At 34.3% G+C, this 14868-nt stretch overlaps 1 protein-coding gene across 1 annotated transcript; it reads left to right on the forward strand.

Moving 5' to 3' along the window:
- The first annotated feature begins 535 nt into the window (after nt 1-535).
- Nucleotides 536-7252, forward strand: LOC128164004 (neuronal acetylcholine receptor subunit alpha-6-like). Its single transcript, XM_052827714.1, has 2 exons — nt 536-851; nt 6331-7252. Exons 1-2 carry the CDS (start codon nt 540-542, stop codon nt 7207-7209), a joined length of 1191 nt encoding a protein of 396 aa, XP_052683674.1. The 5' UTR covers nt 536-539; the 3' UTR covers nt 7210-7252.
- Nucleotides 7253-14868: the final 7616 nt, after the last annotated feature.

The raw sequence follows: 14868 nt of genomic DNA on the forward strand, positions 1-14868 counted from the left end.
GTTGTCATAAGACATTGCCTTACATCTAAACGAGCATGTTTATCTGACAAATTGTATCCTTATTTTATTTCTAAAACTCATTTTATCATGGTATGCTTTTTTTTAAATAGCCAATTTCATGGACGTATGAACAAGCATACGCTCGTGGGAGTATTTGATGTCTATATCCTACCCTTAATACATTAAGTCTTCTATAGAAAATATTAAAAACTTTCGTTCAAATCAACATAACAAAACTACGAACATTAATAATGAATTATTATTGGCAAAATTTATTAACGCTTCTACTCTTGAGATTAAACACTATCACCGATTTTCATCATTTGCTGGTATATAAAATGATGGTCTTTAGTCTAATTAATCCTCAAATACCCTCTTAGATTTTGACCTAAAGTTTGAACTTTATGCGAAGTACATGTACCCTTTTTTGTCAGGGTCAATTGATGGTCATGCGCGTATAAATATCATCGGTATTAAAGACTTACAAGAATTTTTCGTTAGACTCGGAGATAGACGGAGGGTTTTGACATTGACCAAGAATGTTCCGTGCAATTCTGATTCTGGGGACGGTTTTCTTGATAGCCAAAGCTACTCCCGATTTTTACACTTTGGAAGAATACAAAAACCTAACGGATGATCTACTTAAGGGTTATTCCAACAAAATCCGCCCTATATGGAACCAGGGACAGAGCCTCCCAATCAGCGTCAGCCTTTGGGTGTCCAGTGTTAATGAAGTTAGCGCCGTGGACCAGAGGATGTCCACTACAGCCTACCTCTACGTTACCTGGATAGATGAATCCTTATGGTGGAACGCGACAGAGACCGGGATTGAAATGATGCAATTTAACCAGGTTCTCTCTCTCTCTCTCTCTCTCTCTCTCTCTCTCTCTCTCATTTTGGATGTTTCTGGACGTTCAGGGATTAATGTTCAAAGATTTGGATTACATCCAACCTAAGGCAATCGCTGCTTCCCGGGCCTTTCCTGGCAGGCTCGGAAAAATACTTCGAATGTATGAACATCCCCGGATGTTAGAATTTTATACAAGATGGAGTCGCTTCCCATTAAAATAAGTATCGGCTAGACAGCCTCGTGTGTCGCTTTTGTACTATATTTTAGGGTATATCATTGACTTTAACGAAGTATAGGTGACATCTCGACAGATCGTAAAATGAGAGATGTATATAGCCAAGACTAATAAGTGACAAAAAAAATTTCCTTGTTCAAGCACGCGCTCTATATTTCCCACTTGTAAAAAGATAAGAAAAATGTCAATTTTTGACTGATTTTGACTGAATTATAAAAAATAACGTCACTTCTGACGTCATATCCTGCCAATGAGTGCAAATAAATCAAATAAATAGTTGAAAAATATATTTTATATCATTTACTCAAAAAATAACAAAAAATACATACATTTGTACCCGAAACACTTTTAAAAATGGCGAATTATGGGAGCCAAATTTAAGTCATATTATTTATAGTTCTTTCTGATATAAATCCTCATTATTGTGAATTAAATGCAACAACTTTTGGTTAAGAAGTTTTTCTATATGTCTATAGTTTGTTAGATTAGTCCCCAAGAAGTTTTCAATATACTGAGGGATCAATCTCCGTAATAGTACAAGCTACAGAAAAAGTTGTTTAGTAAAAGTTATTGCATTTCATCTATTCTAATTGGTCTCAACCTGGTAAATCGTGAAAACTCGGCAAATTCGGGGCGTGCTAAAAAGCAAAAACAAAATGTTTTTGGTTCTTCATAAAAAAATAATCTTACAGATGGATAAATAAGGAATTTTAAGGTATCTGATCCATAATAACCCGTGTTCAATGAATAGGGATGCATGACAGATATGAAAAGGCCATAATATCCAATATACTTGGACACACTTTTCATGTTTAAGTATCAGTATGTAAGAGTGGAATGTGTCATAATAATTGACCTTTTTCATGTGATCGAAGAGTTGCCCCCTTTACTTTTAATCTATTAAATTCAATTCTAAAAAAATATACGGTATAGAATTTATTTTTAATGGTTTTTATAAGCTCACCTGAGCTGTAAGCTCAAGTGAGCTATTCTGATCAGATTTTGTCCGTCGTCTGTCCGTCTGTCTGTCAGTCCGTCTGTAAACCTTTTACATTTTAAACTTCTTCTCTAAAACCGCTTGGCCAATTTCAACCAAATTTGGCACGAAGCATCCTTATGGGAAGGCAAATTTAAATTGCAGAAATGAAAGACTGATCTTTATTCAACGCGGAGAAAACCTCGAAACTGTTAAAAAAAAAGAAAGGAAGGTGCATTTTTTAAAAATCTTTTCAAGAACTATTGAGTAAAATTCAACGTAATTTAGCATAAATCATCCTTAGGGGTAGGAAAATATAAATTGCAAAAATTAAGGGCTAATTCTGTTTCAAACTTGAGTAATTTACGAAAATAATAATTCGACTTCGGGCTCGATATTTCATATATCGAAAACAAGTTTAGAGGACCAGTCTATGTTAGAAGCAGCCATCTTGAACTTAAATGAATTTGCTTGTTGTGCCATAGTGAGTTTACGTGCGAAGGGAATATTTGAAACATCCAAAATATATTTGTGCCGTTTATGTAAATTGAGGTTAAATATATCAATGCGTTGACATATTCATTTGTGACGCTGGTTTTAGCTTGGTTTGATTATCGTTTGGCATGTTTAGTTTCTATTTGTTTTGACTTGAGAGGAACCAACGTCTTTATTTTAGAATTTAAAATTTTTACGTGTAGACCGGTAAATCAGACAGCTGATTGTTTACATGTACCTGCGCAAAATCTGATGCACTAACAACATATAAAATAATATTCATTATGCTGGTACTTGTTATTCGGTACGATCTCTACATAATGGTTGATTAATGCAACATGTTTTATTAAGATGCTTAGCAATTTCAATCAAAACGGAGATTATTTTCGCTGCTAGAAATACATACGTATATATATATGATGAGAAATAAATTGTTTTGTCTTTGTTTTAGTGCAATTTTCTCTTGTTTTAATTGTTTTCAAATTTTTATTTACTAATCTGAGTCAAGCTTCGAGTTATAAGCAAGATACAGAGCTTTGCGCACAATGCTACTGTGTGTTTGTACACAAAGCTGAGGTCATGCTTTAGTTCCAGGCCTCTCGATTTTCTTAAATGGGACCGATATTTGGCCCAATTCACAACGTGAAAAAGGCATCTTTTTTCCAAATAATAATAATACATTGTACAGCGGACGCCTATCACTTTAATCTTGATTTTAATCACCATTGCTCATTGGCTATTTGTCTATGACGTCAAATTTATGAAGGATGAAAATATTCTCATTTTTGCGTTATATTTTGTATTCGGAAGTATAGAGCGGAAGTCTGCTGAAGTAAGATTTTAACATATGTTTTTGTTCAGATAATTATACACATTATACTAAAAAATGGTACCTGTGCAACAAGCCTGCGCTCAATGTTTCCCAGTCGAAAAACCATCGGAAAACACCCATATTTTGCTTCAAAACATCAATTTACCAAAATTAGGCAGTCTTCATGACGTCATTTCTACATTATGACGCCACTATGGTGATAACCTTTTGCACCTTTATTTTTTATATGATTCTAACTATCTTCACCCTTATTTTTAAAGCGATTTATAAAACTTTATTTTTGGGGGCAAAAAATGCATAAAACCGCACATACATGTAGTCCTTTTACATCTTCATTAAGAAACTGTGCCATATGGCACAATATCCTTTGAACGCCCATATAATGCCGATGTTGCTCAGGTTAGCGATGTGACCCATTGGGCTTCTTCCTAATGATTAAAATGCAGCTTTCCACCAAAGCATTTATTGATACTCTTAGTATTTACTTTTTGTTATTTTAAAAAATTTGCTTGTCCCTATAGACGTTAATGCAATCTTCATTTATTAATTCATTAATTACTGGTTTAGTTAATGATATTTTTGAACGTTTCTCTCGGTTAATCTTTTTCTACTCTAAAATTATTTGAATTGATATAAGAATAATTAATACATGAGTGATATTTAAGGTTCGAACAATTAGGTCCTAATATGGACCGGATACCTTAAGTATGTCAAGTGTTAACCAAAAATATCAAGAAATAAGGAAATACGAAAAAAAAATTAGCCGATTACTGGCACAGTGTCAGTAAACAATTTTCTGGCTCTATATGTTTAGTCGCGCAGGCGAACTAAATAACATGTAAATTTGGCTTATTCGTCCGAACAAAATTAATCATATTTCGTCCAAACAAATAACTTATTCGTCCGAACAAATAGCCAATTCGTCCGAACAAATCCTATTAAGTCCTAGCAAATAACTTATTCGTCCGAACAAATCCTTATTCGTCCGAACAAATAGCTAATCGTCCGAACAAATAACATTCATCCGAAAAAGTAGCTTTTACATCGCCGTATATAAATACCTCAGCGTTCAAATGATGTTCATTCAAAAGTAAGACTTTCCAAGATTTCTTCGTTGAAACGCCCCCTTTAGCTTATTAGGTTTCAATACACGGCTAAAAATTTGGGATGTCTAGGGGGATTTTGTATTGTAGCAGACCGAGATGATATAACATATTGAAGAAATTGCGCGAGGTATTCCAAGTGACCTCTAGGTCCCTTCGCTCTAATTATCGTTCGCCCAAATAATCGTTCGCCTTGAACCCCGTTCGCTCCTTCTTTATAAATAAACAATATTATAAGTTATTTCATTTACTTTTAACTTAAAACTTTTTAACTTTTATTAATTATTCGCATATAATTATAATATGTTTTTCCTTCATCAAAAATGACGTAATTGGTATACGTTAATTGTAAGATTTTATTGCCGTACATTGTCGATAACCGTCTTCTTGTTTTTATAATGATTCGCTTGGTGTTTTTAATCAATTAAAGAATTTGAGACTTTAATTGGCTCATTCAGAAGCTTAGCAGATGATTATCACCTATCCTATCTTTAAAGAATTTATACATGATAACACAATCCTTTAATCTCTAAATGAGATATATACGGAAATGGAACATGTATAACTGTATCAAACTACATGTACTTTCAGAGACATAAATAACAGAGATTGGGAACTGATCGAAATCTCGCGAAATCTCGCGGTCCCTATTGTAAAGTATTTCCAGTTTAAATCAGTATATAGTTCTAATAAACAAATATATCGAAATATAAACAGCTAAATCCTACTACCAAAACATTCAATATATTAAGTTTTCATGAGTTTATGTCTTATAAACAATATTAAAAGAGGAGTTTAAGGAGGCAGTTGGCTACCCGTCGTCCGAGATTTCGCCGATGTTTTATAGCTGGCCTATATATTTTCTTAATATTAATCTTATTTTTCAATTTTTTGCTTCAAAAACGTCTGAATCCTATGAACAATTTTCATAAAAACAATATCCTTTTGGTTTGAGATCAATATATGGATTAACTAATTTGTAGTTCTCAAAGTAAGGTTGGTCCCGTAACATTTTTCAACAACAAAACACGATAATGGCGGAGTTGCCAATCCCTGTTATTTATGTCTCTGGTACTGTTAACCATGGTGATTATTATGTAGAAGTAGAAAGGGCGGTATTGTTTTCATTATCCCCGATAATTATATATGTATCTTTCAAAATGTTTAAATTGACAAGAATACACATAAATATATAAATTAATTAATCTTATATAAAATTAAGGCGAACGGACACAGTGCGAACGGCGTCAAGAGCGAACGGACCTAGGGCGAACGAAAACTAGAGCGAACGGCGTCAAGGGCGAACGCGTTTTAGAGCGAACGAACAGCCAATCCCTCCGAATGGAGAAATCTTCATATCTGTTTTCGAGTGAAAAATGATAATGTGTCAGTGTATGTATCTAAAAATTTTCTCTTTCATTGATTTCAATTGCACTTCTTTCACAGGTACATTGTGTGTGTATTTTTATTAAAAATCTGCCAAATGTGCTGCTAAATATCTTGGGACAAACTATATATAGGTACTAAGCGCACCGGCGCGTTATGTACAGATGTGTTAACGCGATGGTTTCTTGTGTGCGAGCGCAAAAAAAAAACGTGTTGTGTAAAAGCGAAAGTTCTGTTAAGCACATCGGTGTTACAACCAAACCTACTTTTTTACATCTATTAAAAACAAACCGTTCTTGCACTTGATATGATATTGAATTGAATGCTAGAATTAATTTTTATTACTGCAATGCTCTGGGAATGCGAATTTTTACATGCTTTCATAAATGTATACAATACTTGTATGCCACTTCGCAAAAACGTTATCATGATGTTCATTTCACAAAATTTCAGAAAGATCTTTGGATACCAGATATTGTTCTGAAGAATGGATTCACTGCATTTAAACCTCTTGGGGGTGACTTCTATTATTTGTTTGTGGAATCCAGTGGCAAGGTGCAGTGGTATCCATACATGGTCCTTGAGTCGAAATGTGAAATCGATGTGACCTACTTTCCTTTCGACAGGCAAATGTGTAATATTATTTTTAAGACATGGAGCTATTCCCGACTTGAAGTCAATCTTACGGTGGATGAAAATGAAATAGGATTTTTTGACTTTGTTTCGAACAGCGTATGGGAAGTGACGTCAATAGATGCCTGGGATGACGTAACTAATATGGAAACTGACGTAACATTCAGTATTTATCTACGACGAAAACCCTATTATTTCATTATGAGTTTAGTAATTCCAGTGATATTTCTGGGTTTATTAAACCCAGTGGTTTTTATTATACCCGCCGATGCCGGAGAGAAAATGGGTTATGCCGTTACCATATTTCTGACATTTGTTGTATTTCTTACCATTGTCAGTACATCACTTCCGGCTAATTCGGACAGTATTTCCATTATGAGTATTTACCTTGTCATCAAACTACTCATTAGTGCCCTGATAATTTTCATTTCTTCTTTACAACTTCGACTGAACCACCGGAAATCTTCTCGAAAAATACCGAGATTTCACGCAAGTGTGGTTAAATGTGAGCGCCGTCTTCGCTGCATCAGGAACCAAATTGACACGCATGATCCAGACAACTACGACAAAGAGTCCAAAACCGCCGACATAGAATGGTCTGATGTCTCATCTGCCGTGGACTTTTTTGCCTTTTGGATCATTAACATTTTAGACCTTTCAGTCACCGGAATCATATTTTATTTGATTTTGTCAATTTAGAAATATGAAGTACTATGCTATTATACTGTATCAACACATTTGTGTAAATTGAACTTTTCAATTTTTTTTTCTTTAATATTTTTCTTTGAAATTTTTATAGCTGATAATGAACTTTTTATTGATTCAGAATATGTAACTTGTTTTAAAATTGATCAACGCACAACGCATTATCGAGTAATTGAAGCCTTGAAGCGAGAATCCGAGTAAATCAGTTGTTAGAGTCGTGGACATGTGCTCAGGCGACCCGGGTTTCAGCCCCGAATTCCGATTTTTCTTCCCCTAATTTTCTGCGCAGATTTACAATTTTGTCTTAAAAGTGAAGGATTTTTTCTCATTTACTCAAAAATCGGACGGAAGACCCACTCGTTGCTCGCAACGAGATCGTCTCTAGTTATTTTTTTCTGATTTTTTTTTGGAGTGCTATTTCTCAAAAACTATTAAACCGATTGCACAAAATTTTTAGGACAGATAGAGCATGATCGGCGCTACATTTCATAGAATTGTCAAATGATGACGTCACTTCCAGTTTCAGATATTAACGATTTTGCAAATTTTTAAGGGTCATTTTGTCCACGCATATCCTCCAAAATTAATCGAGATAGAAGCTTGACATTTTCAGGGTTTGTAGTAGATGAATGTCTGTAGATGTACCCTCATGCTTCCAATTATGAAAATTGCTGAAGGCCTCGAAGCTCGCCTGAACCTCAAAATTAGCAACACATTTTTTCAGATATTTTCACACATTTTCTGTAATATCTTTTGACGTATAAATATTTTGTTAAGACATGTAATGCAAAAGTTGTTTCAAATTGCCTTTTTTGATATCAAAAAAAGGGCATGGCCCCTCAAATTAGTTTACAAATGTTAATATATTCACACAAAAAAATCATGTCATCAGGTCATGAAAATGTTGTTTCAAACACTACCTGGAAGTACCTGGATACCTGGATACAACCGCTCATGTAGATGACCATTGTAATTGGTTCCTACCTTGGATGGAGTGGCTGAATTTGTTTGTTTGTTGTTGTTTGTTGTTTTTTTTTTTTTTGCTAACATTGGGTTTCTGGGCAATGGAATGACAGTGTTAGTCTTTACAAAGGCATAAGACTTGTCATGCTGTGTTTTTTCGTTTTTTTTGTTTTTTGTTTTTACATTTTATCCAGCTTATTTACGCAATCAGATTGTTATTAGAATTAATACAAATAAATGAATTGAAGTATAATCAAAGTAGGACCACGCGCACATCCATTACAATAAAAAAGATCTTCAGAAAATTTCTTATCTCCTGTGACCCACGTAAAACACTCTGAATATTCAACCACCAATCTCCAATTCAATTTACTTTTATGATAGTTATTTTATAGTTGCTGAGTATATTATGCGTGGCAATTGTACCATTCTATAAGCATTTCTATCAGATAATAGCGATTTGAATGTTGTTTGACAAAAAAAAATTGCGATCATCAGTTATAGTAAACAAGCACATCTTATTGTTACCTATTAATTGATTTCCTTTGGAAGTAGAAATGGCGATAAATCAGCCATTAATCAGATTTCAGCTCAAACTAACTCATCATGAGGGAGTGACTACACCTTTGTTTCTGGAATTCTAAACACTTCATATATTTTTTTTTAAACAAATGTGCTATCAGGCATGTGCATAGATATAGCAAATATTTTTTTAATGATATCAAGCATGCACATAGCAAAGAGCTGGGAAAATATGATGTTTTTGTATATATATTAGGCAACAATATGGCTTCCAGGTTAAGTAGTATTTAAGGTCTGTCAGTTGAGTGAATTCTGGAAATCCAATATCAACGTCAGAACAATCCGAAATCTAATTCCTACATCTAACTGATGACCGTGATGGACAATAAAAGGTTCACATTAAAATAAGATAAATACAAAGTGAAACTTGGATCTAGCTCTGTGTACAATAAGCTCCGAAATGTACCATCTTTGAGAAGAAACTTTGGGAGGTGGTACCATAAGGTAAACACCTTTCCCTGTACCTTCATCCAGTCATTTACAGAGTCACGTAACCCCCACCTCCTCCCCCATCCAACCCAACCCAAGACCTCCCCCACTTATCAAACTTCTAGTCAACCTCTAGACACATATGTGCCGTTTAAGACTCCTACATCCATCAACTTCTAGATGTGCTTCAAAGCATTCCCAGAGTTGAATACTCTCAGACGGACGACATGTACCTGGTTCAACCTTAAACCACGTGATGACCGCTTCATGCACTGGACTGTATGTAATATGTTGTACATATGTATTAAGGATGATTAAGGTCGAACTCGGTCATATAGCCAATATTAATAATTAAAGATATCCCATGATATCAAGCAATACATCATACATGGTTTCAATTTGCAAATATAGATTTCATTTCATGGAAGTACTCCAGTCAGCATAACTATTCTACATGTATAATCGATTAATATTTACGCAAAACTTAATACATTTACAACTGCATGTCGTGAACATTAATATTTGGAAGTGATAAAAAGTCGTAAACTGATTACTTTATGAAAGAAATGATTAACGGTAAAATCATTCAAATTAATTAATGAAATAGAAAAAGATAAATGAATGCATTTTAACAATGCAATAAATATATAGAATAAACATAAAATTGAAAAATAATGACCAAGTAAACATAGCAAGAAAGACAAAATGGACCACGGAGAACGAAACGCATTCGGAAAAAAGACAGTAACATGTATCTGTTGTTTATATAGTTTGAAATAACATTTATTTTGATGTGTTATCGGACACCTGTAGATATTAGCGGGGATAAAAGTACATTATCAAAATTTTCTCAGCGTTTCATAATCTTCAAATTTTACCCCAAAAATATGTTTTTAAAAAATTCGGAAAGGTAAAAAATTATGAAAGCCGCAGCGGGATTCGTACTCGTGACTTATACAGATTCGTAGTAAACGCTCCAACCCAATGACCTACGCTGTTAGATAACAATTTCGGGAAAGAAACCATTTCTAAAATTATAGTTGATTTTATTTTGATCGGAAGTACGTCAAAATATCGAGGTGTCCCACCTTAAATCTCTATCCCGTATCGCAGTAATGTTACACTCTTGAAACAATCGTTCCGAATATTCAACCACCGGGGTACCATTTTCAATTTGATCAATTAATTATTTATTCTTGAGTTTTGATGATAGTTATTCTCTACTGCAGTCGCTGAGTCTATTGTACTACCTTATTACATTACATCGGTATAATGTATCAGAAATCCAGTCCTCACTTATTATATTAACGCATCTTATTGTTACCTGATGACTAATTGATGTTACCGTTCCTTTTATCCGAAGTAGAAATAGCGAAATACCCGCAATTAATCAGATCTCAGCTCCAGCCAACTCATCCCGAGGGAGTGAATACACATTTGTTCTTGGAAATCTAAATACTTTATACTTGTATTAGATCAAGCGTGTAAATAGCGTAAAGCTGCATGCATGTTTTCCAATTTATTTCGAAATGGGTTTTTTTTGGGTCACTTTTTAACTTATCATTTTGATAATTATTATCACAAAAGCATGAGCTTACTTAGCATACAAAAGGTTGATTAACTCTTACTACTCTTTACTATAGTCTATAGTGGAAATAATTCCATATGTTTCGAATTCATTGGTATATGATTATCTGAAGGTACATCATGTAAGCAAGCATTGTAGAATAAATACCTTACCCACTGCATGTTACTTACATGTACTATCATCATGGTCAACACACGAAAATGGACGAATATTTGCCCCTATACCCCTCTCTTTCTGTCTCCCTCCCCCCCCTCTCTCTCTCTCTCTCTCTCTCTCTCTCTCTTTCTCTCTCTCTTAAAAAAAGTAAGTACATGTCAGAAAGTGCGGCCAATACACATGCATTTGACAAGAAACTAAGACAAAAACAATCATTTGTCTAAATGTTGTAGACATAAGTGATATGATATGCTTTAACCCACACAGTCCCGGTGTTATATATAGTGCCTCTCCCCCTAGCCATCTTTCTCCCTGGAAAAATGGCTATATAGCAGTTTTTCCCCCACGGAAAGCTGATTATGTAGTGGGTTTTCCCCCTTTTTATAGCCAGATTACCCCCACGGAAGCCTACTATATCGTGGATTTTCCCCCTTTTTTTACATTCCGGTCAAGTTTATGGCGGACCATTCGTGATAATAATTTGCAATAACTGATGTGAGAATATCTCATAATAATGGATAATCATGGCATTTATTAATACATAGAATAAAATACATGGTTTTTTCACCCCCTGAAATGAACAAAGGCACGCACCTGCATGACATTTATGTGTCATCATCATTTATTTCACCTTTTGTTACACCTTTTTGGAAAAACTTTTAACGGATTTTGGAATACCTCGAATCTTTTTCATCTAATCGATGCTTATCTACAGTTTTGACTTCGACGTTATGAACACGTCAGAATACGTTTGAGTGAAAATACGCCGTTTTGGAACTTTAATTTTCTCACGTATTACCATCTATGTATAAGCTTCTCTCAGGAAACTAACTGACCAATTTTGACTTAATTTTGTAGAGGAAGGGAATAAGAAGTGGAAATGTATTCCTCCATTCGTCCTAAAGGCTTTCAATTTTAATCAACACCGTTAGAATTGACGATCTTAAATACAATTAAATATTTCTTCTTCTTCACAATTTTTACGAAACGCGAGGTCTTTTGATGCTAACATTTTTTTAAAAAATGAAATGGTTTCACAACCAGAACAAAGTCGGTATCTTTGCTGGTTACTTTGGAAAATGTGAAATGGAGCCTGAACTAACCTTATGTATATATTATCATTTACTAATTTCTAATTTTTCCGCTTTTTAGTTTCTAACTTGATTTATCAATATACAATTTTGAAAAAGATGCCATATAAAACACGATATACAATTCACTTACTTAAAAATCTTATCATACTATTTGTTTCATATTTTTGCAATAAAGATTAACTTGTTACCATATTATTTCTTCGAACAATGAAACAAGAGTAATTTAAAAAAAAAAAAACACACACACACACAAAAATAACACATGTTTTGTGATGAGCTTACTTTTTTTTTAAAAATATAAACTTGTTCTTCTAATCAATTAACAACTTAAAAAAGTCGTTTATCAAATGCGCTTAGCATTGTTATTTATTTTTGATTTTCGGTTGTTACTTTTATGAATAAAAGTTTATTGATTTATTTATCTAGTTATTTATTATATCATTAGTCATCATATGATTCATGCGCGGATCCAGAAAATTTTTCCAGGGGGGGGGGGGGTCCGAAGGATAATTGTGTTTGCCAGGGGGGGTCCGAGGCATATTTTCGCGATAATTTTACTATGTAAATTTAATGAATTTTCATTTTCCAGGGGGGGGGGGGGGGGGGTCGGGACCCCCCCGACCCCCCCTCTAGATCCGCGCATGTGATTTGTTTAAATGTTTTGAAAAATAATGAATTTACCCGTGTACTTTTTTAAAAACATTTTGTTCGAAAATTTAAAAAGAAAATCAGAATTAAACGTAATTTTCAACCATTTTGATAAAGAAATATATGAGTGTTTGTCTTTTTGAATGTTGTTTTTACTTTTAAATGACCGTAAAAATATGTTCATGTTGTCATCTATAGTGTTTGAGATATAGGGCCCTAAAAAAACACAATTCTTTATAATTGAATTTCAAACATCGGGCTCGGAAACAACAAAGGCCCTTACCCTTGGGGCTAAAATGTTCTGTGTCATCTACTAGTGGTATATCAATACCAATATGGTTAAGTGATCATCACTAGAATTTGAGATTCGGGTCCCCATTTATAGAACAATATTAAATCATTATAATGGGGTTTTAAACATCGGGCCCTGAAACATCGAGGGCCCCTACCTCGAGGGCTGAAATTTTCAGAGTCATCTACAAGTGGTATACCACTGCCGCTGTGAAAATATGGTGATATGTTCATCTCTAGTTTATGAGCTATTGGACCCTAAAGAATATGCACTATAATCATTAAAATAGTATTTTAAACATCGGGCTCTGAAACATCGGAAACAAAATTTCTCTTAAACAGAGGTTTAGCCTGGATAATATTTGCACAAACAAACAGACAGACTGATAGAGTTATCAAAAAATTCTTAAAACATTTTCACTTACAATTTTAGAACACAGAATTATGCATATAAGTGTATATCTTGTAAAACCAAGTACTTTTTCAATTAATTACCTATATTAAGTTCTATGTGTAATTCCATTACACATGTTTAATTTTCAGCATTGTCTATAAAAAAAAAATAAATCGGCAAAACGAAACTTAACCTATACAGATGAATGCAGATAAATGCAACCTGGGAGTGTAGAAACATTGATGTTAATCTTTACTGGATTTCCATAAATATTTTTTATAAAATCTGAACCAAAAACGTTTGGGTGAAACATTACCATGGGGGAAAAGCTACTATATAGTAGCAATGCGTTGAAGTCTCAATAAGAATATACAGAGTACATGTATACATTGTCATGCAATACACTTTATTTTGGTAGAAAAGTAAGCTAAAGGTTGTTTAAAGACTGACATATTGTGTACAAAAGATGTCTTAATGTGCAGTTTGATCAAGTTTGGGCGTAAAGGATGATATCATTGAAAACTTGCATTCATCTTTATTTTGCATGTACATTTATCTTCTTTAAACCACGTATAAGCACTAAGCAGCATCACCAGCAGACTTAACGCTAGCTTAGGTGGTTTAATGCTCTTGTCTACTTTAAGGTGGTCATTCACCTTGAAGGGAACAGTCAATTTTTCTGCAAGAAATGTTACAACTGCTTATTTGAAAGTCTGATATCAGTCTGTTCTCTCAACCTAGTTTTATATAATCACCCTAAGATAGTTATAGCACGTATCAACAGCGAGAAGGGGGAAGCAAACTGCCCCCACCCCCAATATCAAAAAAAAATGAATAATGAATAAATATTGTCCCTTAATGATGTAATGAATAATGAATAAAGATGAGAGCCGTTGCAATACACATAAAACGTTTGTTGTTTTTTTTTTAAACTATAAACATCATACGTACATGTATAAAATGTATGTAACTGACACGGTTAACAGGTGAATGACTGTCAGTCAATATATCGGGTCTTAATAGTTCAGTGGTAAGAGCGTTGACACGGTTCGCCAGAGGCCCTGGGTTCGAGTCCCGGTTTAGAAGAGACTTTACACCACCTGTTACATAACCATCAGGATGCAAGTTATACTGATCAAATATCTTAATGTACATGTCACTCATCATAAGGACATACCCTGTTTGACAAAAAGAACTTTGTTTTTATTACTGGTACATTATACTACAATACTCCATATCCCATGGTCAAGTCTGGACCAACCACTCCCTGTGTCAGAGAACATGTGCCACCCGAGACGAGGAATGCAGCAAGATCGAGCCAGGGTGCGTCTGTCCAGAGGGTCTCTACATGGAGGCTAACAAATGCGTCAACATCACGGAGTGTCAGAAATGCGTCATCAACGGCACGGAGTATCAGGTAAGTTTAAGGTTGATTGGCCCTGTACTAAGAAAGATAACCCTTGAGGTACAAGAAATTTCTATTATTTTCTTTGAAGTGTAGTCAGTTG

The sequence above is a fragment of the Crassostrea angulata genome, chromosome 9 (genome assembly GCF_025612915.1).
Source record: "Crassostrea angulata isolate pt1a10 chromosome 9, ASM2561291v2, whole genome shotgun sequence".
In the NCBI taxonomy this organism is placed as follows: domain Eukaryota; kingdom Metazoa; phylum Mollusca; class Bivalvia; order Ostreida; family Ostreidae; genus Magallana; species Magallana angulata.

Coding starts and splice junctions, on each gene's coding strand:
- LOC128164004 (XM_052827714.1), top strand. CDS start 540: ATGTTCCGTGCAATTCTGATTCTGGGGACGGTTTTCTTGATAGCCAAA. Junction 852..6,330: donor AAATGATGCAATTTAACCAG/GTTCTCTCTCTC, acceptor ACAAAATTTCAG/AAAGATCTTTGGATACCAGA.